General features: G+C 45.3%; 1 protein-coding gene across 1 annotated transcript in view; it reads left to right on the top strand.

Moving 5' to 3' along the window:
- LOC120044090 (BAH and coiled-coil domain-containing protein 1-like) overlaps positions 1–23453 on the top strand; it is a 91672-nt gene that overhangs the window by 2039 nt on the left and 66180 nt on the right. Inside the window, exon 2 of the mRNA XM_038988679.1 lies at positions 7955–8137. Within this exon, the coding sequence (XP_038844607.1) occupies positions 7955–8137 (183 nt within the window). The remainder of the gene's footprint in view (positions 1–7954; positions 8138–23453) is intronic.

Here is a 23453-nt window from a genome sequence, read left to right as displayed (position 1 = left end):
ACCTCCTCCTCTATCCCTCCCTCTCTCAGGACATGTCTGTGGTCCTCCCTCTCTCAGGACATGTCTGTGGTCCTCCCTCTCTCAGGACATGTCTGTGGTCCTCTCCTCTCTCAGGACATGTCTGTGGTCCTCCCTCTCTCAGGACATGTCTGTGGTCCTCTCTCTCTCAGGACATGTCTGTGGTCCTCCCTCTCTCAGGACATGTCTGTGGTCCTCCCTCTCTCAGGACATGTCTGTGGTCCTCTCCTCTCTCAGGACATGTCTGTGGTCCTCCCTCTCTCAGGACATGTCTGTGGTCCTCCCTCTCTCAGGACATGTCTGTGGTCCTCTCTCTCTCAGGACATGTCTGTGGTCCTCCCTCTCTCAGGACATGTCTGTGGTCCTCCCTCTCTCAGGACATGTCTGTGGTCCTCCCTCTCTCAGGACATGTCTGTGGTCCTCCCTCTCTCAGGACATGTCTGTGGTCCTCCCTCTCTCAGGACATGTCTGTGGTCCTCTCTCTCTCAGGACATGTCTGTGGTCCTCCCTCTCTCAGGACATGTCTGTGGTCCTCCCTCTCTCAGGACATGTCTGTGGTCCTCTCCTCTCTCAGGACATGTCTGTGGTCCTCCCTCTCTCAGGACATGTCTGTGGTCCTCTCCTCTCTCAGGACATGTCTGTGGTCCTCCCTCTCTCAGGACATGTCTGTGGTCCTCTCCTCTCTCAGGACATGTCTGTGGTCCTCCCTCTCTCAGGACATGTCTGTGGTCCTCCCTCTCTCAGGACATGTCTGTGGTCCTCCCTCTCTCAGGACATGTCTGTGGTCCTCTCCTCTCTCAGGACATGTCTGTGGTCCTCCCTCTCTCAGGACATGTCTGTGGTCCTCTCTCTCTCAGGACATGTCTGTGGTCCTCCCTCTCTCAGGACATGTCTGTGGTCCTCCCTCTCTCAGGACATGTCTGTGGTCCTCCCTCTCTCAGGACATGTCTGTGGTCCTCCCTCTCTCAGGACATGTCTGTGGTCCTCTCTCTCTCAGGACATGTCTGTGGTCCTCCCTCTCTCAGGACATGTCTGTGGTCCTCTCCTCTCTCAGGACATGTCTGTGGTCCTCCCTCTCTCAGGACATGTCTGTGGTCCTCCCTCTCTCAGGACATGTCTGTGGTCCTCCCTCTCTCAGGACATGTCTGTGGTCCTCTCCTCTCTCAGGACATGTCTGTGGTCCTCCCTCTCTCAGGACATGTCTGTGGTCCTCTCTCTCTCAGGACATGTCTGTGGTCCTCCCTCTCTCAGGACATGTCTGTGGTCCTCCCTCTCTCAGGACATGTCTGTGGTCCTCCCTCTCTCAGGACATGTCTGTGGTCCTCCCTCTCTCAGGACATGTCTGTGGTCCTCTCTCTCTCAGGACATGTCTGTGGTCCTCCCTCTCTCAGGACATGTCTGTGGTCCTCCCTCTCTCAGGACATGTCTGTGGTCCTCTCCTCTCTCAGGACATGTCTGTGGTCCTCCCTCTCTCAGGACATGTCTGTGGTCCTCCCTCTCTCAGGACATGTCTGTGGTCCTCCCTCTCTCAGGACATGTCTGTGGTCCTCCCTCTCTCAGGACATGTCTGTGGTCCTCCCTCTCTCAGGACATGTCTGTGGTCCTCTCTCTCTCAGGACATGTCTGTGGTCCTCTCTCTCTCAGGACATGTCTGTGGTCCTCCCTCTCTCAGGACATGTCTGTGGTCCTCCCTCTCTCAGGACATGTCTGTGGTCCTCCCTCTCTCAGGACATGTCTGTGGTCCTCTCCTCTCTCAGGACATGTCTGTGGTCCTCCCTCTCTCAGGACATGTCTGTGGTCCTCCCTCTCTCAGGACATGTCTGTGGTCCTCCCTCTCTCAGGACATGTCTGTGGTCCTCCCTTTCTCAGGACATGTCTGTGGTCCTCCCTCTCTCAGGACATGTCTGTGGTCCTCCCTCTCTCAGGACATGTCTGTGGTCCTCTCTCTCTCAGGACATGTCTGTGGTCCTCTCCTCTCTCAGGACATGTCTGTGGTCCTCTCCTCTCTCGGGACATGTCTGTGGTGTTCTCCTCTCAGTGTGGAAGCTGCATGGTATATATCTCTCTCTCTGGGACATGTTAATAATGCAGGAGGATTAGTTGATTAATGTGGGGGCTGGGGGCTTAGTGTGGGTGTGTGTGTTCATGTGTGTGAGGAGTGTGGAGGCCTTTACAGGAGAGTGGTTGGGAGAACTGGCTGGCTGGCTGGCTGGCTGGCTGGCTGGCTGGCTGGCTGGCTGGCTGGCTGGCTGGCTGGCTGACTGGCTGGCTGACTGGCTGGGCTCATAATCAGCCCCCACCTTTGGCTCGTGGTGCCGCCAGGGGCTGTCCTCAGAGACGTGGGTGAGAGGAGCGGGAGAGGAGAAGGGGATGGAGGATTTGGGAGGAGGGGTGGTGGTACTGTACAGGGCTGTTCCATTACCCCTCCTCTATCTAAATGTATTAGTGTGGTTTCTAGTATTAGGCTGAGACAGTAGTACATCCCAGACTGGTCTCATAGATCAGTCGTAACATAGTAAATGTGAATCCATGTTACCTAAACCTTCCCCTAACTCTAACCCTATCCTTAATTAACCCCTTACCCTGACCCCTAAAGCTAGCTAACGTTAGCAATAGCCACCTAGGTTTTTCAAATTCATCCCACGTACGAATTGTAATTCGTAACATATTGTATGTTTTTCAAATTCGTACCACATTGTACGAATTGTAATTCGTAACATATTGTTCCATTTGTAATTCTTAACATATCATACGAATTGTAATTGCTAACACATCATACGAAATGGATGATGGACATCCACAAATGAATACATACCATACAAATTGTAACATATCATACTAAATGGAGTGTCTCAGATGTACATACAGAATGATACGAAATGCTCTGAGACCAGGTTGTGCATCCGTGTAGTTTTGTTGTAGGACAGTGTTAGAGTACAGGGAGAAAAGGCAGGTCTGGTCTCTGTTATATCTGTACTGGGTGTCAGTAGGTCTGGTCTCTCTTATATCTGTACTGGGTGTCAGTAGGTCTGGTCTCTGTTATATCTGTACTGTGTGTCAGTGGGTCTGGTCTCTGTTATATCTGTACTGTGTGTCAGTAGGTCTGGTCTCTGTTATATCTGTACTGTGTGTCAGTAGGTCTGGTCTCTGTTATATCTGTACTGTGTCAGTAGGTCTGGTCTCTGTTATATCTGTACTGTGTGTCAGTAGGTCTGGTCTCTGTTATATCTGTACTGTGTGTCAGTAGGTTTGGTCTCTGTTATATCTGTACTGTGTGTCAGTAGGTCTGGTCTCTGTTATATCTGTACTGTGTGTCAGTAGGTCTGGTCTCTGTTATATCTGTACTGTGTGTCAGTAGGTCTGGCTTTTAACCTTGCTCTGTAACATGATCCCTACCACACAATTACATGCCACACACACACACACACACACACACACACACACACACACACACACACACACACACACACACACACACACACACACACACACACACACACACACACACACACACACACAGCGGGTTGGGGTTTTGTGTGGTGTTGGAGCCAGAGGTGGCCAGGTTGGGGCTGTGGTCTGATTGAGCGGTGTGAGATAAGCTCAGGGATTGTGGGGGATTTCCACCTGTCTGGAGCTGTGGTCTACAGGGGACAGGAGAGGCATGCAGAGTGTAGGAGGTGGAGAGAGCAGTAGTCCTGCTGCCATAGGCTGTTCCCTGCAGGGCTCCCCAGCACAGATGCCTTGTAGTCATTCTCTCTGAGCTCTAAAACCTGTCTGCTTCATGATTAGTGCTGAGCCATTAGTGCTTTTTGAGGTCGATTTGGTTTCGATTCGATTATTAAGAAATAATCAGTGTTTTGGATTATTATTTTGGTTGAATGCTGTAACAGCACAGAATCAAACAATGACCAGAAGTGCAATGATGGGAGGGACTGCCCATTGCTGCTCATCACTTATTAACTATTTATTCACATGACTTTACTGTCATCAAATATTTCACTTGTTGTGTATATTCCATGTGTTTTATGTGATATTTAGTAGTTTAAAACTACAACATCACACAGTTCAGCCTGGATCTGGTTAATCTGTAGTGAAACAAGAGAAAACCCAGCTAAATGGATGTCACCACTTCCGCCAAAGTCGTCTCCTCTCCTTGTTCGGGCAGCGTTTGGCGTTCGACGTCACCGGTCTTCTAGCCATGGCCGCTCCATTTTTCATTGTTCCATTTGTTTTGTCTTGTTTCCCCGCACACCTGGTTTACATTCCCTAATCACACTACATATATATTCCCTCTGTTTCCCCCATGTCTCTGTGTGGAATTGTTTTGTTACATGTTTCGCGTTACGCGCCAGGCTGGTTTTTCCCCGGGTACCGTGTTGAACCCGAGTGTGTTTAATTGTTAAACTTATGCATTATTGTGACTGTTGTCGCACTTTGCACTTTTGCCATTTGGCTGGAGGTTTTTGACGCAGTTGCGTCCGTCTGTTGGTACTTCTGCCAAATAAAGTGTGATCACAACCCTCCGCTCTCCTGCACCTGACCTCTCACCAGTAGAGCACAACCTGACAATGGAATTCAAATCATTGAACCAATGTCGGTCAATTAGTTGTTTAAAAAACATTATTTTGGTTAATCGCTCAGCGCTATTGATGATTAAGATTCCTCACCGTTGTTCCCAAGGAAATATCCATTCATCACACACACACACACACACACACACACACACACACACACACACACACACACACACACACACACACACACACACACACACACACACACACACACACACTGTACTGTCTCTTGAGTGCTCATCCAAGGAAACCTCATGCATATGCATGGCAACCAGTAAAGAGATGAACAGGGAGAGAGAGAGACAGAGAGAGAGCGAGAGTAAGTGAGAGAGAGGGAGAGAGAGAGAGTAAGTGAGAGGGAGAGAGAGAGAGACAGAGAGAGAGAGAGGGAGAGAGACAGAGAGAGTAAGTGAGAGAGAGGGAGGTAGAGACAGAGAGAGAGCGTAAGTGAGAGGGAGGGAGGTAGAGACAGAGAGAGAGAGTATGTGAGAGAGAGGGAGGTAGAGACAGAGAGAGAGAGAGTAAGTGAGAGGGAGGGAGGTAGAGAGAAACATTGCAGAGGTCCGTTTCTCAAGTGTGCCGGCAGCACCATAATGGGAATACAACTGAAGCAGTGTTAATCAGTGTGTTTTCTCTGGCTTGGCCCTGTAATGTATAATAGTCAACCAGCCCAGTCACACAGGGGTTGCTGAGAATGATCAGTTACTCATCGTTGTCTTGTTAAACCCACAGTCTGCCAAGCCAGGGACAGATTGCTCTGCTGGTGCCATTATTACAGAGCAGAATTAAACCAACCCAAAGCAATGTGTCTTATAGGGGGAGGAGAGAGGAGGAGAGAGAGTGGAGAGGAGGAGAGAGAGGAGGGGGGAGACAGGGAGAGGAGGAGAGAGAGGAGTGAGTGGAGAGGAGGAGACAGGGAGAGGAGGAGAGAGTGGAGAGGAGGAGAGAGTGAAGGGGGGAGACAGGGAGAAGAGGAGAGAGAGGAGAAAGGAGATAGAGGAGATGAGGAGAGATAGGAGTGAGTGGAGAAGAGGAGACAGGGAGAGGAGGAGAGAGAGGAGAGGAGGAGACAGGTAGAGGAGGAGAGAGGAGAGGAGAGAGGAGGAGAGGAGGAGACGGAGAGGAGGAGACAGGTAGAGGAGGAGAGAGGGAGAGGAGGAGAAAGGAGAGAGAGGAGAGGAGGAGAGAGGAGAGGCTGGGGACATGGTGTAGTAGACTTTATGAGGTGTAGAGGAGAGGAGAAGAGAGGGTCATTTTGAGAAAGCAGTGCGGGGCTGGAGAGACGAAGAGTAAAGCTGAGTGGGTGGGACAATGAAAAAGGAGCCTGAAAGAGAGGGAGTGATAGAGAAATAGAGAGGGGGAGAGAAAGCAGAAGGAGATTGCTATAGAGAAAGAGAGAGAGGGAGAGAGGGACATGGAACAGAGAAATAAGAGAGATTGAGGTCATGAGACAATGGAGGGAGGGAGAGAAATTGAGAAAGGGACACTGGGGAAAAGAGTGAGAGATAGGGATCGGCAGAGGGAGAAAGATAGAGGGAGAGAGCCTGAGAAAGTGTGTACTCAGCTGTGAGATGAGACCTGTCTCCCCATGGGGAGAGAGGGATGGAGAGAGGGGAGGAGGAATATAATGTCGGTTGGGCTGCTCTGAGGGGGAGGGGAGGGGAGCACGCACACACACACACATACATACGCATACACAAACACGCACACACAAACACAAACACACACACACACTCCTCAGGGAGCTGATCTGTCAGACATAGCGAGTCTACCACAGAGTGGTGAAGTCTACAGGTCTGCTGATCCCTGGTCCCCATGCTGTGGGACGGACAGATTGCCAATGTCAGGCACCATGATGTCAGCTAGTAGGAAAATGGATAGTGGTGTATTACAGTATTCTCTATCAATTTATTTGTGCTTTTTAGTAGCATTGATGGTCGAATGCACATCCCTTATGGTGTTGCACCTTAAAGGTAGCAGTAATGAAGGTAGTAGTAATGAAGGTAGCAGTAATGAAGGTAATGGTAATGAGGGTAGTAGTAATGGAGGTAGTGGTAATGAAGGTAGTGGTAATGAAGGTAATGGTAATGAAGGTAGTAGTAATGAAGGTAGCAGTAATGAAGGTAATGGTAATGAAGGTAGTAGTAATGAAGGTAGTGGTAATGAAGGTAATGGAAATGAAGGTAGTGGTAATGAAGGCAGTAGTAATGAGGTAGTGGTAATGAGGTAGTAGTAATGAAGGTCGTGGTAATGAAGGTAATAGCAATGAATGTAGTAGTATTGAAGGTGGTGGTAATGAAGGTAATTGTAATGAAGGTAGTAGTAATGCTTGTAATAGCATTGAAGGTAGTGGTAATGAAGATAATGGTAATGCTTGTAGTAGTATTGAAGGTAATGGTAATGAAGGTAGTAGTAATGCTTGTAATAGCATTGAAGGTAGTGGTAATGAAGATAATGGTAATGCTTGTAGTAGTATTGAAGGTAGTGGTAATGAAGGTAGTGTAATGAAGGTAGTGGTAATGAAGGTAGTAGTATTGAAGGTAGTGGTAATGAAGGTAGTAGTAATGCTTGTAGTAGTATTGCAGGTAATGGTAATGAAGGTAGTGTAATGAAGGTAGTAGTAATGAAGGTAATGGTAATGCTTGTAGTAGTATTGAAGGTAGTGGTAATGAAGGTAGTAGTAATGCTTGTAGTAGTATTGAAGGTAGTGGTAATGAAGGTAGTAGTAATGAAGGTAATGGTAATGAAGGTAGTAGTAATGCTTGTAGTAGTATTGAAGGTAGTGGTAATGAAGGTAATGGTAATGAAGGTAGTGTAATGAATGTAGTAGTAATGAAGGTAGTGGTAATGAAGGTAATGGTAATGAAGGTAGTGGTAATGAAGGTAATGGTAATGAAGGTAGTGTAATGAAGGTAGTAGTAATGAACACTGAACTGCTCTAACACAGACCTTTATGAAGTTGGTTTGCAACGTTTGGATCCCTGAAAGGATCTGGTCAGGTTATATGTGCTTTGCCATCAGTCCACACTATTCAGTGATGTTCAGGTACAGCATACAGCTAGTGTAGTCATGAAACATACATAGATACCCACACTCCGTTGAATCAATGCTCCCATTGTTTATGAAGTGAAAATCTTCGCCCAGAAGGTCTTTGCTAGCATGTTTCCCCCCATGTTTTATGCTTTGCCATAACTCTAACCGAAGTCTCACATTGCCTCACATTTAAGGGCTGTTCAATCGCCTATTCATTGGAATATCAGAATTAATGTGAGAAAACGTGCCCGGAAATGAAGGTACTTCTAGCAAAACCTCTTCTCTCCCTCTCCTTTCTCTCATTGTGTTCATTCTCTGTGTGGCTATAGGTAGTGGTCTGATGGGGAACTCCTCTGCCTCCTTCATGGGTACGTTCCTGGCCAGCAGTCTGGGCTCGTCCTCCCACCCCTCTCACCCCTCCCGGCCCCCCTCCTCACCCTCTTCACCCGGATCCTTCCGTGGTGGGCCCCACTCCAGCGCCTCTCAGATCTGGTTCCCTCACTCACACGAAGGTAAGAGAGAAACCCCACAGGAAAAACAATGGAATGAGTGATGCCTGACCACCAATTTAGCATGATGTCATCTGGTATATTTAGCTAGCAGTCTTCTCAACGTGACGGAGGCCTTTAAGGATCGACAGCCACATAACATATCCTCATGATACGCACATCCAGGGGTTTTAGGTGGTTTCATTTTTAGATCAATGACTATTTTCAGCTAAATGTGAAGATGACTCAGCACTCTGCACTCTATGCTGCCATCATTATTAATGGACTTGTAAGAGAATCCTCTACTTGTCCTTGTCTCCCAGTCTATGAAGCCTCAGGGCTCTATCTTGGGCCGGCGTTAAGGCAGCGCTGGTGTCAAACTCACGTTCGTTGGCAGTTTCCACCTGTTAAAGCCAGAGCTCTGCTATTTTCAAACTGTTGTGCAACGGTTGGTAATTGACCTGTCTTTTATCACCTCTTTGTGCTCAGGTGGGAGGGGTGGAAATATTGTAGGTGTGTCCTTAAAAAGGTGATCCAAAGGGCTAATTTCAGGCAGCTCTCTTTTTGGTCCTTATCAATAATGAATGTAATCTTGCTTGTTGACAACGTTTGTCATGTCCCTGCTCAGCCATAATGTAATGTCCAGTAGGAGCCCCTACAAAAGACTGGAAATACACAACTTGAAGCAACCACATATTTAGCCATGGAGCACATTCTGATTGGCCAGTGAGGGGCCAAGCCTCGACACACCTACAACTTATTTATTTATCAAAACCCATCCCTTTGGCGCCAACGCCAGCACTGCGCCCATCATTCTTGGTTGTGAAAACAGCAACAATATTTGTGACACTACCCTGAGCCTAGAGCGCTACCGCTAGCCCTTACAGTTCCCACTCTGTTGGGTTTGTTCAGATAGAGCCCTCAATGTCAACGTCTCCTGTGTTCATCAGGCACCAAACGGAATGAAACATTCAGAAACTGGAGTGGAACAGGGAGGTATTACCTAACCTGAGCTAATCCAATAAGAAATGCCCATTTTCATGTTCTGCTGCAAACCGCTTTCAAACGTTTTCCATTGTGTGCCCTAATGAACACAACTCAGGTCCTGGTTCTCAGCAGTACGATATGGAACGCAGTTTGAGTCTTTACGTGTCAAAAAAGATACGCGTCAAATAACACAGTTATAGAATGTTGTGTGATGAATTTGCACATGCAAGCCAAGCGCCACCACTACTATCAGTAGCATTGTCAAAGCTGTAGAAAAATGTCTGCAGACAAGCAAACACCGGCCACGAACGATGTGTTTACAATACCACCTTGGTAATAAGGCATTATTTGTTCGACCGCAACTTCTTTGGTATTTAGCTTCCACCAGTACAACTTCTTTGGTATTTAGCTTCCACCAGTACAACTTCTTTGGTATTTAGCTTCCACCAGTACAACTTGTCGTTTTTCTGTGTTTGTGGGGAAGAACATAGTTTGCATCAAATCCATCAGCTAGCTAACTTTTTTACGACAATCACTGTCCAGAGCTCGAGGAAGGGCAGGTGCGCGAGACGACTTTACCAGCATCATAGCGATACGTATCGATGAATCGTTGTGACATATGGAATACGAGTGATAGTGTAATCAATGTGTAATAACTACGTAAACATTTAATGAACGCGTTAAATTATTATGTGACGTGCAGTCATATTCAAGGCCTGATTGGTCAACAAGCTTATTTGACACGTCGAATAGTGTTATTTGACGTGTATCTTTCTTGACACGTAAAGACTCAAGCGGCGTTCCATAGTACGGAGCTGGAGCTTAACAGCGTGTAATCTTACTCTGACAGCATGTATTCTCAGCCTGTGTTGAGTTTCCAGTGGAGGACAGGCGGCTTGTAATCCTTAAGAAATGAGCCCGGCTCCCACCCTTTTATCTGGGCTCTGAAATAGGCCCCTCCCCTGGAGCATGTTTGGGATGAAGCACCATGCAGTGTTTTTTAGGATGGAGTGACGGGTCAATAGTTCAACCAAAAAATGTTGCGCTATTCAAATTCACGTCAGAAAGAATGTCCCTCAGCCCACTGAACAACACACACGCCAGTAAAGAGGTTGCCCAGACTGCAGGGCTGTTCAGCTGTTGTGTCTTTGGAGGTTTGTGGTGGTTCCCACCCTACCCAGGCTCTGACTGCCTCACCCGACCTGCCTAAACACAGCAGACTCAGGGTATGCCAAGCCCCAGGCATAGCCTCCTTGTTTAAAGGGATAGTTAAAGCAAAATACAACATTAGTTAGATGGTTCCTGGTGTACAGACTACTTCCAGAGTAAGATAACATCTAACTAATGTTGTTATTAAGGTGAACAACCCCTTTAAAAAGGAACTATCTAACTACCCACTGGGCACAGACATCAGTTCAATGTCTATTCCACGTTGGTTCAACGTACTAACATTAAAAGGACATGGAAACAACGTTGATTCAACCAGTGTGCCAAGTGGGTAATGTTGTCATTAAGGTGAACAACCCCTTTAAGAAGGAACATTCTAACTAATGTTGTCATTAAGGTGAACTACCCCTTTAAGAAGGAACATTCTAACTAATGTTGTCATTAAGGTGAACAACCCCTTTAAGAAGGAACATTCTAACTAATGTTGTCATTAAGGTGAACAACCCCTTTAAGAAGGAACATTCTAACTAATGTTGTCATTAAGGTGAACTACCCCTTTAAGAAGGAACATTCTAACTAATGTTGTCATTAAGGTGAACTACCCCTTTAAGAAGGAACATTCTAACTAATTTTGTCATTAAGGTGAACAACCCCTTTAAGAAGGAACATTCTAACTAATGTTGTCATTAAGGTGAACTACCCCTTTAAGAAGCAACATTCTAACTAATGTTGTCAATAAGGTGAACTACCCCTTTAAGAAGGAACATTCTAACTAATGTTGTCATTAAGGTGAACAACCCCTTTAAGAAGGAACATTCTAACTAATGTTGTCATTAAGGTGAACTACCCCTTTAAGAAGGAACATTCTAACTAATGTTGTCATTAAAGCGAACTACCCCTTTAAGACTAGGCCAGCTGTTGTGTCTTGGCCAGGGCAAGCCAGCGGGGAATGTGCTGCAGGATCTACATTGTGTTTGTGGTCACTGATAATCACTGCTCTGGTCGTATGATGTGTAGCTGGGGCTGATGTTGTTTGATGCAGCTGTGATTCTGTTTGTTGTTAATGGACACTCTGTTTGGGGATGGGCGGCCCTTAGATGTTGCGGCCACAGAGAGTCATGCACTTATTCACTTCCCGCCATGGATTTATGGGATTTAAAGGGGCAATCAGCAGGTGCTACATCCATTTTGTGACTTATAAATTAATGATTTATACCCATTGATTCTTTAAGAATATATATTATAAATGCATCATGAGCTCAGTTTAACTGTTGTACCCCATCAGAAACCCAAACTATAAGCTTGTTTTACTCTAATGTTTGTAAACAAAGAAAATGTAAACACTGTATAGCCTCAAAACATGGTTTTAAACTATATGTTTTATATAACTGAAGGTCAATCCTTGCATCCATAGCTCTGTCTATGAATTTGAGAGTGATTAAATGTCTCCAGCCCCATCCCTCAGCTTTTTACCAAACCAGGGGCGGGGAGTCCGCTTTGTTGTTGATTCTACTGCTGATTACTGCTTTAGGGATTGGTGTAAGAAACATGGTGGAAATTCACTCTAGTTCATGCTTAGACTAATCCATGTTTAAGGTATTCACATGGGAGGCAGGCAACATGGTGTTAGTGGATGGAGTTACAGCCATCTCTCTGAAACAACATGGTGCTAGTGGATGGAGTTACAGCCATCTCTCTGAAACAACATGGTGTTAGTGGATGGAGTTACAGCCATCTCTCTGAAACAACATGGTGTTAGTGGATGGAGTTACAGCCATCTCTCTGAAACAACATGGTGTTAGTGGATGGAGTTACAGCCATCTCTCTGAAACAACATGGTGTTAGTGGATGGAGTTACAGCCATCTCTCTGAAACAACATGGTGTTAGTGGATGGAGTTACAGCCATCTCTCTGAAACAACATGGTGTTAGTGGATGGAGTTACAGCCATCTCTCTGAAACAACATGGTGTCAGTGGATGGAGTTACAGCCATCTCTCTGAAACAACATGGTGTCAGTGGATCGAGTTACAGCCATCTCTCTGAAACAACATGGTGTTAGTAGATGGAGTTACAGCCATCTCTCTGAAACAACATGGTGTTAGTGGATGGAGTTACAGCCATCTCTCTGAAACAACATGGTGTTAGTGGATGGAGTTACAGCCATCTCTCTGAATGAAACAACATGGTGTCAGTGGATGGAGTTACAGCCATCTCTCTGAAACAACATGGAGGTACAGATGACAGAGAGATGAGCAGTTACAGCCATCTCTCTGAAACAACATGGAGGTACAGATGACAGAGAGATGAGCAGTTACAGCCATCTCTCTGAAACAACATGGAGGTACAGAGGACAGGGAGATGATCAGTTACAGCCATCTCTCTGAAACAACATGGAGGTACAGATGACAGAGAGATGAGCAGTTACAGCCATCTCTCTGAAACAACATGGAGGTACAGATGACAGGGAGATGAGCAGTTACAGGTCATAGTGAATCTTATAGTTCCTTCCACCCACAAAACACAAGTTAACATATCAAATCAAATCAAATGTATTTATATAGCCCTTCTTACATCACCTGATATCTCAAAGTGCTGTACAGAAACCCAGCCTAAAACCCCAAACAGCAAGCAATGCAGGTGTAGAAGCACAGTGGCTAGGAAAAGCTCCCTAGAAAGGCCAAAACCTAGGAAGAAACCTAGAGAGGAACCAGGCTATGAGGGGCGGCCAGTCCTCTTCTGGCTGTGCCGGGTGGAGATTATAACAGAACATGGCCAAGATGTTCAAATGTTCATAAATGACCAGCATGGTCAAATAATAATAATCACAGTAGTTGACGAGGGTGCAGCAAGTCAGCACCCCAGGAGTAAATGTCAGTTGGCTTTTCATAGTCGAAAACAGCAGGTCTGGGACAGGGAGCACGTCCGGTGAACAGGTCAGGGTTCCATAGCCACAGGCAGAACAGTTGAAACTGGAGCAGCAGCACGACCAGGTGGACTGGGGACAGCAAGGATGCCAGGTAGTCCTGAGGCATGGTCCTAGGGCTCAGGTCCTCCGAGAGAGAGAAAGAAAGAGAGAAAGAGAGAATTAGAGAGAGCATACTTAAATTCACACAGGACACCGGATAAGACAGGATAAGTACTCCAGATATAACAAACTGTCCCTAGCCCCCCGAAACTACTGCAGCATAAATACTGGAGGCTGAGACAGGAGGGGTCAGGAGACACTGTGGCCCCATCCGATGATACCCCCGGACAGGGCCAAACAGGAAGGATATAACCCCACCCACTTTGCCAAAGCACAGCCCCCACACCACTAGAGGGATATCTTCAACCACCAACTTACCATCCTGAGACAAGGCCGAGTATAGCCCACAAAGATCTCCGCCACGGCACAACCCAAGGGGGGGCGCCAACCCAGACAAGAAGACCACGTCAGTGACTCAACCCACTCAAGTGACGCACCCCTCCTAGGGACGGCATGAAAGAGCACCAGTAAGCCAGTGAGCACCAGTAAGCCAGGCAGATAATCCCAGTGGAGAGAGGGGAACCGGCCAGGCAGAGACAGCAAGGGCGGTTCGTTGCTCCAGAGCCTTTCCGTTCACCTTCACACTCCTGGGCCAGACGACACTCAATCATATGACCCACTGAAGAGATGAGTCTTCAGTAAAGACTTAAAAGTTGAGACCGAGTCTGCGTCTCTCACATGGGTAGGCAGACCATTCCATAAAAATGGAGATCTATAGGAGACAGCCCTGCCTCCAGCTGTTTGCTTAGAAATTTTAGGGACAATTAGGAGGCCTGCGTCTTGTGACCGTAGCGTACGTGTAGGTATGTACGGCAGGACCAATTCGGAAAGATAGGTAGGAGCAAGCCCATGTAATGCTTTGTAGGTTAGCAGTAAAACCTTGAAATCAGCCCTTGCCTTAACAGGAAGCCAGTGTAGGGAGGCTAGCACTGGAGTCATATGTTAACGTATGTTTCGTTTTCACCTTTTAGCAACGGGTATCGAAGCCACGGGGAGATTTCTGTGCTGGAAAACAGAATAATATTAATAAGTCGGACGATGATAATGCCAAGCCTAATAAAAGTAATGGAGGTGGTAATGATTAGGATTATTACTCAGTTTGCAGTGGAAGCCATTACCCAGACTGCAGTTTAATTGTACATAATGCATTAAGATCCTGATTGAATCCAGACTGTTCATCAACCACATTCAGCTGCTCTGTCTTCAACATAATTGCATGTTGTCTTTTTACTGTTTTGCATTAAAAGCAACTCATCAAAATGATGAGCGGGAACAATTACCCAGGCTCCTCGCCTTCTCTCTACGGGTGTCGGCCTGTCGGCTGTATCCCACCAGCAGCAGCACAGAGCATACTGTGTGTGTGTGTGTGTGTGTGTGTGTGTGTGTGTGTGTGTGTGTGTGTGTGTGTGTGTGTGTGTGTGTGTGTGTGTGTTCGTGCATGAGATTGTGTGTGTATGTGTGAGCTGGTATTTGTTCTAAGATTCTCTTGTCTCTCAAGCTACATTTCTTTGGCGCACGGTCTCTTTGTCTCTCATGTTGCTGTGATTCTGACACATTTTCATATGGAGCTGGTCTGTTGTTCATTTCATGGGAACCATATGGAGATGGTCTGGAGAGGAGGGCTGTTCGTTGGCACACAGTGAGAGGGAGAGGTGGAATAGGGGAGAAGCTGTTGTTGGGATCTGGGTGTAAAGATATATATATATAAAAATATACACTATATATACAAAAGTATGTCTACTTTTGTGGATTTGGCTATTTCAGCCACACCTGTTGCTGACAGGTGTATAAACTTGAGCACACAGCCATGCAATCTTCATAGACAAACTTTGGCAACAGAATGGCCTTACTGAAGAGCTCTGTAACTCTCAACATGGCACTGTCATAGGATGCCATCTTTCCAACAAGTCAGTTCATCAAATTTTTGCCCTGCTAGAGCTGCCCCGGTGAACTGTATGTGCTGTTATTGTGAAGTGGAAGCGTCTAGGAGCAACAAAGGCTCAATCGAGAAGTGGTAAGCCACATAAGCTCACAGAACAAAACCGCCGAGTACTGAAACACATAGCGCGTAAAAATCGTCTGTCCTCGGTTGCAACACTCACTACCGAGTTCAAAGCCGCCTCTGGAAGCAACATCAGCACAATAACTGTTGTTGGGAGCTTCATGAAATGGGTTTCCATGGCCGAGCAGCCGCACACAAGCCTAAGATCATCATGCGCAATGCCAAGCGTCGGATGGAGTGGTGTAAAGCTCGCCGCCATTGGACTCTGGAGCAGTGGAAACGTATTCTCTGGAGTGATGATTCACGCTTTACCATCTGGCAGTCCGACGAATGAATCTGGGTTTGGTGGATGCCAGGAGAACACTACCTGCCCCAATGCATTGTGCCAACTGTAAAGTTTGGCGGAGGATGAATAATGGTCTGCGGCTGTTATTCAAGACCCCTTGACCTTTTCCACATTTAATTACGTTACAGCCTTATTCTGAAATTGATTAAATTAATGTTTTTCATCATCAATCGATACACAATACCCCATAATAAAAGCAGAAATACCTTCATTAACATAAGTATTCAGACCTTTGCTAGAAGACCCAGGTTCATCCTGTTTTCATTGATCATCCTTAACATGTTTCTACAACTTGATTGGAGTCCACCTGTGGTAAATTCAATTGATTGGACATGATTTGGAAATGCATACACCTGTCTATATAAGGTCCCACTGTTAACAGTGCATGTCAAAGCAAAAACCAAGCCATAAGGTCGAAGGAATTGTCCGTAGAGCTCCGAGACAGGATTCTGTCGAGGCACAGATCTTGGGAAGGGTACCAAAAAAAATCTGCAGCATTGAAGGTCCCCTAGAACACAGTGCCCTCCATCATTCTTAAATGTCCGGCCACACTGAGCAATTGGGGGAGAAGGGCCTTAGTCAGGTAGGTAACCAAGAACACAATGGTCACTCTGACAGAGTTCCAGAGTTCCTCTGTGGAGATGGGAGAACCTTCCAGAAGGACATCCCTCTACAACACCCCACCAATCAGGCCTTTGTGGTAGAGTGGCCAGACGGAAGCCACTCCTCAGTAAAAGGCACATGACAGCCCGCTTGGACTTTTCCAAAAGGCACTTATGGACTCTCAGACCATGGCAAACAAGATTCTCTGTTCTGATGAAACCAAGATTGAACTGTTTGGCCTGAATGCCAAGCATCATGGCTGGAGAAAACCTGGCACCATCTCTACGGTGAAGCATGGTAGTGGCAGCATCATGCTGTGGGGATGTTTTTCAGCGGCAGGGACTGGGAGACTAGTCAGGATCGAGGGAAAGATGAATGGAGAAAAGTACAGAGAGATCCTTGATAAAAACCTGCTCCAGAGCGCTCAGTACCTCAGACTGGGGCAAAGGTTCACCTTCCAACAGGACAATGACACTAAACACACAGCCAAGATAAGTCTCTGAATGTCCTTGAATGGCCCAGCCAGAGCCCGGACTTAAACCCGAAATAACATTTCTGGAGAAACCTGAAAATAGCTGTGCAGCGATGCTCCTCATCCAACCTGACAGAGCTTGAGAGGATCTACATGGGAGAAATGGGAGAAACTCCCAAAATACAGGTGTGCCAAGATTGTAGCGACATACCCAAGAAGACTGTAGGCTGTAATCGCTGCCAAGGTGCTGAATACTTATGTAAATGTTATATTTCAGTTTTTACTTTTTTTTTTATATTTGCAAAAATTCTACAGACCTGTATTTGCTTTATCATTATGGAGTATTGTGTGTAGATGGATGAGGGGGAAAAAAATATTTAATACATTTTAGAATAAGGCTGTAACGTAACAAAATGTGGAAAACGTCAAGAGGTCAGAATACTTTCTGAATGCACTGTATATACACTACCGTTCAAAAGTTTGGGGTCGCTTAAAAATGTCCTTGTTTTTGAAAGAAAAGCACATTTTTTGTGCATTAAAATAACATCAAATTGATCAGAAATAGAGTGTAGACATTGTTAATGTTGTAAATGACTATTGTAGCTGGAAATGGCAGAGATTTTTTTTCTCAAGCTAGAAACTCTAATGTACTTGTGCACCGGGGCCTCCCACTCCTCTTTCTATTCTGGTTAGAGCCAGTTTGCGTGGTTATGTGAAGTAAGTGGTACACAGCGTTGTATGAGATTTTCAGTTTCTTGGTAATTTCTCGCATTGAATAGCCTTCTTTTCTCAGAACAAGAAAGGACTGACGAGTTACAGAAGAAAGGTCTTTGTTTCTGGCCATTTTGATCCTGTAATCGAACCCACAAATGCTGATGCTCCAGACACTCAACTAGTCTAAAGAAGGCCAGTTTTATTGCTTCTTTAATCAGCACAACAGTTTTCAGCTGTGCTAACATAATTGCAAAAGGGTTTTCTAATGATCAATTAGTCTTTTAAAATGATAAACTTGGAATAGCTAACACAACGTGCCATTGGAACACAGGAGTGATGGTTGCTGATAATGGGCCTCTGTACGCCTATGTAGATATTCCATAAAAAAATCAGCCAAGACCTCAGAAAAATAATTGTAGACCTCCACAAGTCTGGCTCATCCTTGGGAGCAATTTCCAAACGCCTGAAGGTACCACGTTCATCTGTACAAACAATAGTACGCAAGTATTAACACCATGGGACCACGCAGCCGTCATACCGCTCAGGAAGGAGACGAATTCTGTCTACTAGAGATGAACGGACTTTGGTGCGAAAAGTGCAAATCAATCCCAGAACAACAACAAAGGACCTTGTGAAGATGCTGGAGAAAACAGGTACAAAAGTATCTATATCCATAGTAAAACGAGTTCTATATCGACATAACCTGAAAGGCCGCTCAGCAAGGAAGAAGCCACTGCTCCAAAACCGGCAGAAAAAGCCAGACTACGGTTTGCAACTGCACATGTGGATAAAGATCGTACTTTTTTGAGAAATATCTTAGAACAAAAATAGAACTGTTTGGCCATAATGACCATCGTTATGTTTGGAGAAAAAAGGGAGAGGCTTGCAAGCCGAAGAACACCATCCCAAACGTGAAGCATGGGGGTGGCAGCATCATGTTGTGGGGGTGCTTTGCTGCAGGAGGGACTGGTGCACTTCACAAAATAGATGGCATCATGAGGAGGAAAATGATCTGGATATATTGAAGCAACATCTCAAGACATCAGTCAGGAAGTTAAAGCTTGGTCGCAAATGGGTCTTCCAAATGGACAATGACCCCAATCATACTTCCAAAGTTGTGTCAAAATGGCCAAAGGACAACAAAGTCAAAGTATTGGAGTGGCCATCACAAAGCCCTGACCTCAATCTGAAAAAGCGTGTGCGAGCAAGGAGGCCTACAAACTTGACTCATTTACACCAGCTCTGTCAGGAGGAATGGGCCAAAATTCACTCACCTTATTGTGGGAAGCTTGTGGAAGGCTACCCGAAAAGTTTGACCCAAATTAAACTATTTAAAGGCAATGCAACCAAATACTAATTGAGTGTATGTAATCTTCTGACCCACTGGGAATGCGATGAAAGAAATAAAAGCTGAAATAAATCATTCTCTCTACTATTATTCTGACATTTCACATTCTTAAAATAAAGTGATGATCCTAACTGACCTAAGACAGGGAGTTTTTACTTGGATTAAATGTCAGGAATTGTGAAAAACTGAGTTTAAATGTACAGTATTTGGCTAAGGTGTATGTAAACTTCCGACTTCAACTGTATATATATATAGAGAGAGAGAGAGTGAGAGTACGTGTGAGAGAGAGAGAGAGAGACAGAGAGAGAAGAGAGAGAGAGAGACAGAGAGAGAAGAGAGAGAGAGAGAAAGCGCTTCGATAAATTCGTTCCACTAAACGGATTATGTCCATTGAGGTTTTGAATGTTTTTTTTTCTCTCGTTCACTTCAAACCTCTGAAAATCACACTGAGACCCAAAAATAAAAAGGGGAAATATGGAAAAAAAGACAAGAAGGAAACCCTTATTTGCCTTTAGCCAGCTGGCCTCTGTCCAAATTACTGCTTGAGTTTTGCCAAATACAATGACAGCCTCATACTGTATCTCTGTCCACACACACACACGCACGCACGCACGCACGCACGCATGCACACGCACACACACACACACACACACACACACACACACACACACACACACACACACACACACACACACACACACACACACACACACACACTATAGCACACACACACATACACATGCCTGCACACACCGTTCACACTAATCCAGCTCTTTGATATGTCGTCCTAGTATATCTTCAGTTTTCCATCTTTCTTTCTGAAGGCCCAGTATCTATAGCCTTTCCTTATTTTGTATAAGCTCTCTCTCTCGCTCTCTCTTTTTCTCTCTCTCTTTTTCTCTCTCTCTTTTTACTCTCTCTTTTTCTCTCTCTCTCTCATTCTCTCTTTTTCTCTCTCTCTCTCTCACTCCCTCTCTTTCTTTATCTCTGTGCATGTGCCAGCCTGCATCCTTTCCTTTCAATTAGCAAGCCTGAAGAGAAGAGATCCACAACTGTTCTGCACACTGCCCCTCCTCTCTCAAGCATCTCTCTTCTCCTCTTCTCTTCTCTTCTCTTCTCCTCTTCTCCTCCCTCTCCATGTCTCGATCACTCTGTCACTTTTTCTCAATTAGTGCACCTGACAGACAGCTCTGTCTGCCCCTCCCCTCTCTCTCTCTCTCTCCTCCCCCTCTCACTCTGAATTCATACAGCATGTTCCCTCGGGCTGTATACAGGTGTACATGTATGTTTTGTGAAAGTGAAACGCAAACCCCCTATCTACAATAAGTGAATGAGTGTCTGTGTGTGTGAGATGTTGTAGACTGTAGGCAGTACGTTACGGCCAACCAAACCAATCAGAATGAAGCTATACTGTACTGGTCACCCATCCACCATAGTTGTTGTAACTGTGCTGGACAATGTGCTGAAGCAGTACGGTTCAGGTGGGCAGCATAGTGTGAGAAGGCTAACAGACCTCTTCCTCTAATTCACCGCGATTATTTATCCTCTGCCTGTATGTGCTGTTACAGTTTTTTACAATCACTTTGGCACTAATTTCAGAACCTTGATGTCATTTTTCAAAACTCTAGACACAAAACTCACAACCAATGATCAAAATGCTAAGTTTTCAAAACTCTAACACTTTTACCAATTGCTTGCATACAATACACATAAAGCTAAGATCATTTGTTCATTGAACTAAAATCACCTGTTCAAAATGACACAACATAACATCAAAGTATTACCATTTCAAAATGAAATTCACACATTACATCTGAGATGACTGTCTATTCATTTCATTACAATGATCTAACTATCAACTGATAGAACTGCTCAAAATGACAAGTAACTGTTGCATTACTCTTAATGCATAGTTTTATGGAAACTGACAAACAATATTCTATGTTTATCTCATGAAAGTTTCAGGATAACGAGATCCATTGACATCAATTACCGTGGAACATGAACCAATTGGACTACATTATCTATGGATGTAATATTTCATCATCATTCTTTATCAGACACTGTTTCTATGGTCCCATGTACCACTTTTCCAGACCATGTTTTCAGATTTGACATTACTGTACACTCACTTTATTAGGTACACCTATCTAGTACTGGGTAGGACCCCTTTTGCCTCCACAACAGCCTGAATTATTCACGGTGTTGTACGTTAAGAGATGCCCTTCTGCACACCACTGTTTTAAACAGCTGTTATTTGAGCATTTGTGGCCTTTCTGTTAGCTTGAATGAGTCTGGACATTCTCCTCTGACCTCTCTCATTAACAAGGTGTTTTTGCCCACAGAACTGCCGCTCACTGAATGTGTTTTGTTTATCGTACCATTCTCTGTAAACTCTAGAGACTGTAGTGCGTAAAAATCCCAGGAAGGCAGCTGTTTCTGAGATGCTGGAATCACCATGTGTGGCATCAACAATCATACCACGGTCAAAGTTGCTTAGATTACGCATCTTGCCCGTTCTAATGTTTGGTTGAACAACAACTAAAGCTCTCTACTCTATATACTGTATATATTGAGTTGCAGGCAGCCACATGATTCGCTGTTCGAATGTAACCTTCCTTGATGGACTAAATCAGGTCTGTAGAGCTGATGGCATGACCTATGTCATTGTGTGGGATAATGTCAGGTTCCACCATGCTCAAATGGTGCAAGCATGGTTTCAGGCCCATCCACAATTTACCACCCTGTACTTACCCCCATACTCTCCTTTCCTTAAAATTTCCTTGAGGATTTTTTCTCCACATGGAGGTGGAAGGTATATGATAGGCGCCCTCACGAACAATCCACCCTTCTCCAGGCCATGGATGACGCATGCAATGACATCACGGCAGACCAGTGTCAGGCCTGGATTCGCCCGAAGATTCTTCCCAAGATGTTTGGCTAATGAGAACATTCATTGTGATGTGGATGAGAACCTGTGACCAAATCCACAATACAGGGTTGAGGGAAATATAGAAGTACAGTAATCAATCTTTTGTTTTGCTTTTTACAGTAAGCCAGGTGAGGAACACTGCAGTTGATGTTTTACTGTAGTTTTTCTTTTTTTGTAGCTAATTATTTTTGCTTTGATTCAAAGAAACCTATGTTGTGATTTTATTGTATTTTATCAATACATTTCATATTTTGTTCAATGATTCCACTGTGTCTGTAGTATTCTCTCTACTAGTCCTTTTACAGTGATGTATTTACGTGTAGTAGTATAATGAAATATGTATCACATATTTTGTACTACAATATTTAATGATTGTACAAACAACTATACAGTGGAACGATCGGTATATGGTGTGTGGGTGATCTAAATGAATGTTCCTATGGTATTTCATGATAAATGAGTTATTTGAACCAATGATTCTGCAAGTGCAAGGTTTCTTTAAAGATATGAATGCACAATGCACATCACTGTGTTACAAGTGATGACCGTTTTGAGTTTTGTGTCTAGAGTTTTGAAAAAGGACCACAAGGTTCTGAAATTAGTGTCAAAGTGATTGTTAAAAACTGTAAATAAACAGCTCTTCTTTGTCCTTTGTGTGTGTGCGTGTGTGTGTGCGTGTGTGTGTGTCTTACGCTGAAGCTATGGACGTTCTATTGTTCTATAATTCTCTCCCACCGTGGAGAGGACATGTGCTGCATGCTGCGCTGTCATTCCTCACGCCCTGTGTGTGTGTGTGCATGTGTTTGAGTTTGTGTCTGTGCGCCTGTGTGTATGCGTGTTTGTGTGTGTGTGTGTGTGTGTGTGTGTGTGTGTGCGTCAGCAGTCTGCGTGGTAAGACCCTGCTCACGTCGCCTGCAGCAGCAACAACAATTGCAGCAGTAGCAGCACCTTCCCTTGTCCTGCCCAGATTAATGGCTGAATAGGCTCTGCCCATGCCCAGCAGAGCCCCTCTCGCCGCCCCGACGGCGGGCATGCTGAAAGCGAGCAGGCTGGCATTATCGGGCACAGCCAGACTGCGCTGTGAAAGGGGATTACTCCGCCAATCGTCACGCTCACAAACACCACGACACCCCAGAAAAAACACTGTCTCCTCTCCCAGGCCAAACAACTCTATCTCTCCTCTCTTTCCCTTTCTCTCCCTTCTCTCAATCAGAGGGAAAATGTCTTGTTTAAACAAAGGATTCTTTCTTTTGTTTTTTTTCTCTCTCTCCCTCTCTGTAAACTAATTGACATAAATGAGTGAGCTTATTAATCATGACAAGCGAGAGAGAGAAAGAGAGAGAGAGACACGGACAGAGAGAGAGAGAGACACGGACACAGAGAGAGAGAGAGACAAGGACAGAGAGAGAGATAGACACGGACAGAGAGAGAGAGAGACACGGACAGACAGAGAGAGAGACACAGACAGAGAGAGAGACAGGGAGAGAGACACGGACAGAGAGAGACAGACAGCGAGACAGAGAGAGAGAGACAGACAGAGAGAGACAGACAGACAGAGCGAGAGAGAGAAAGAGAGAAACAGACAGACAGAGAGAAAGGGAGAGAGAGAGAGGAGGAGCCAGTGTAATTATCACCCTCCTGCTCTCCTCCTGTGTTATCTCAGAGATGTTTGCCCTCTTCTCTGTGTTTCATTCATTAACTTCGGATGTTCTAGAGGTTTCTCCAGGACCAAGCTGGTATTCA

Source organism: Salvelinus namaycush, chromosome 3 (assembly GCF_016432855.1).
Source record: "Salvelinus namaycush isolate Seneca chromosome 3, SaNama_1.0, whole genome shotgun sequence".
Taxonomy (NCBI): domain Eukaryota; kingdom Metazoa; phylum Chordata; class Actinopteri; order Salmoniformes; family Salmonidae; genus Salvelinus; species Salvelinus namaycush.
The sequence above is the reverse complement of the archived record's forward strand: the minus strand, read 5'-3'. Positions and strand labels throughout refer to the sequence as shown.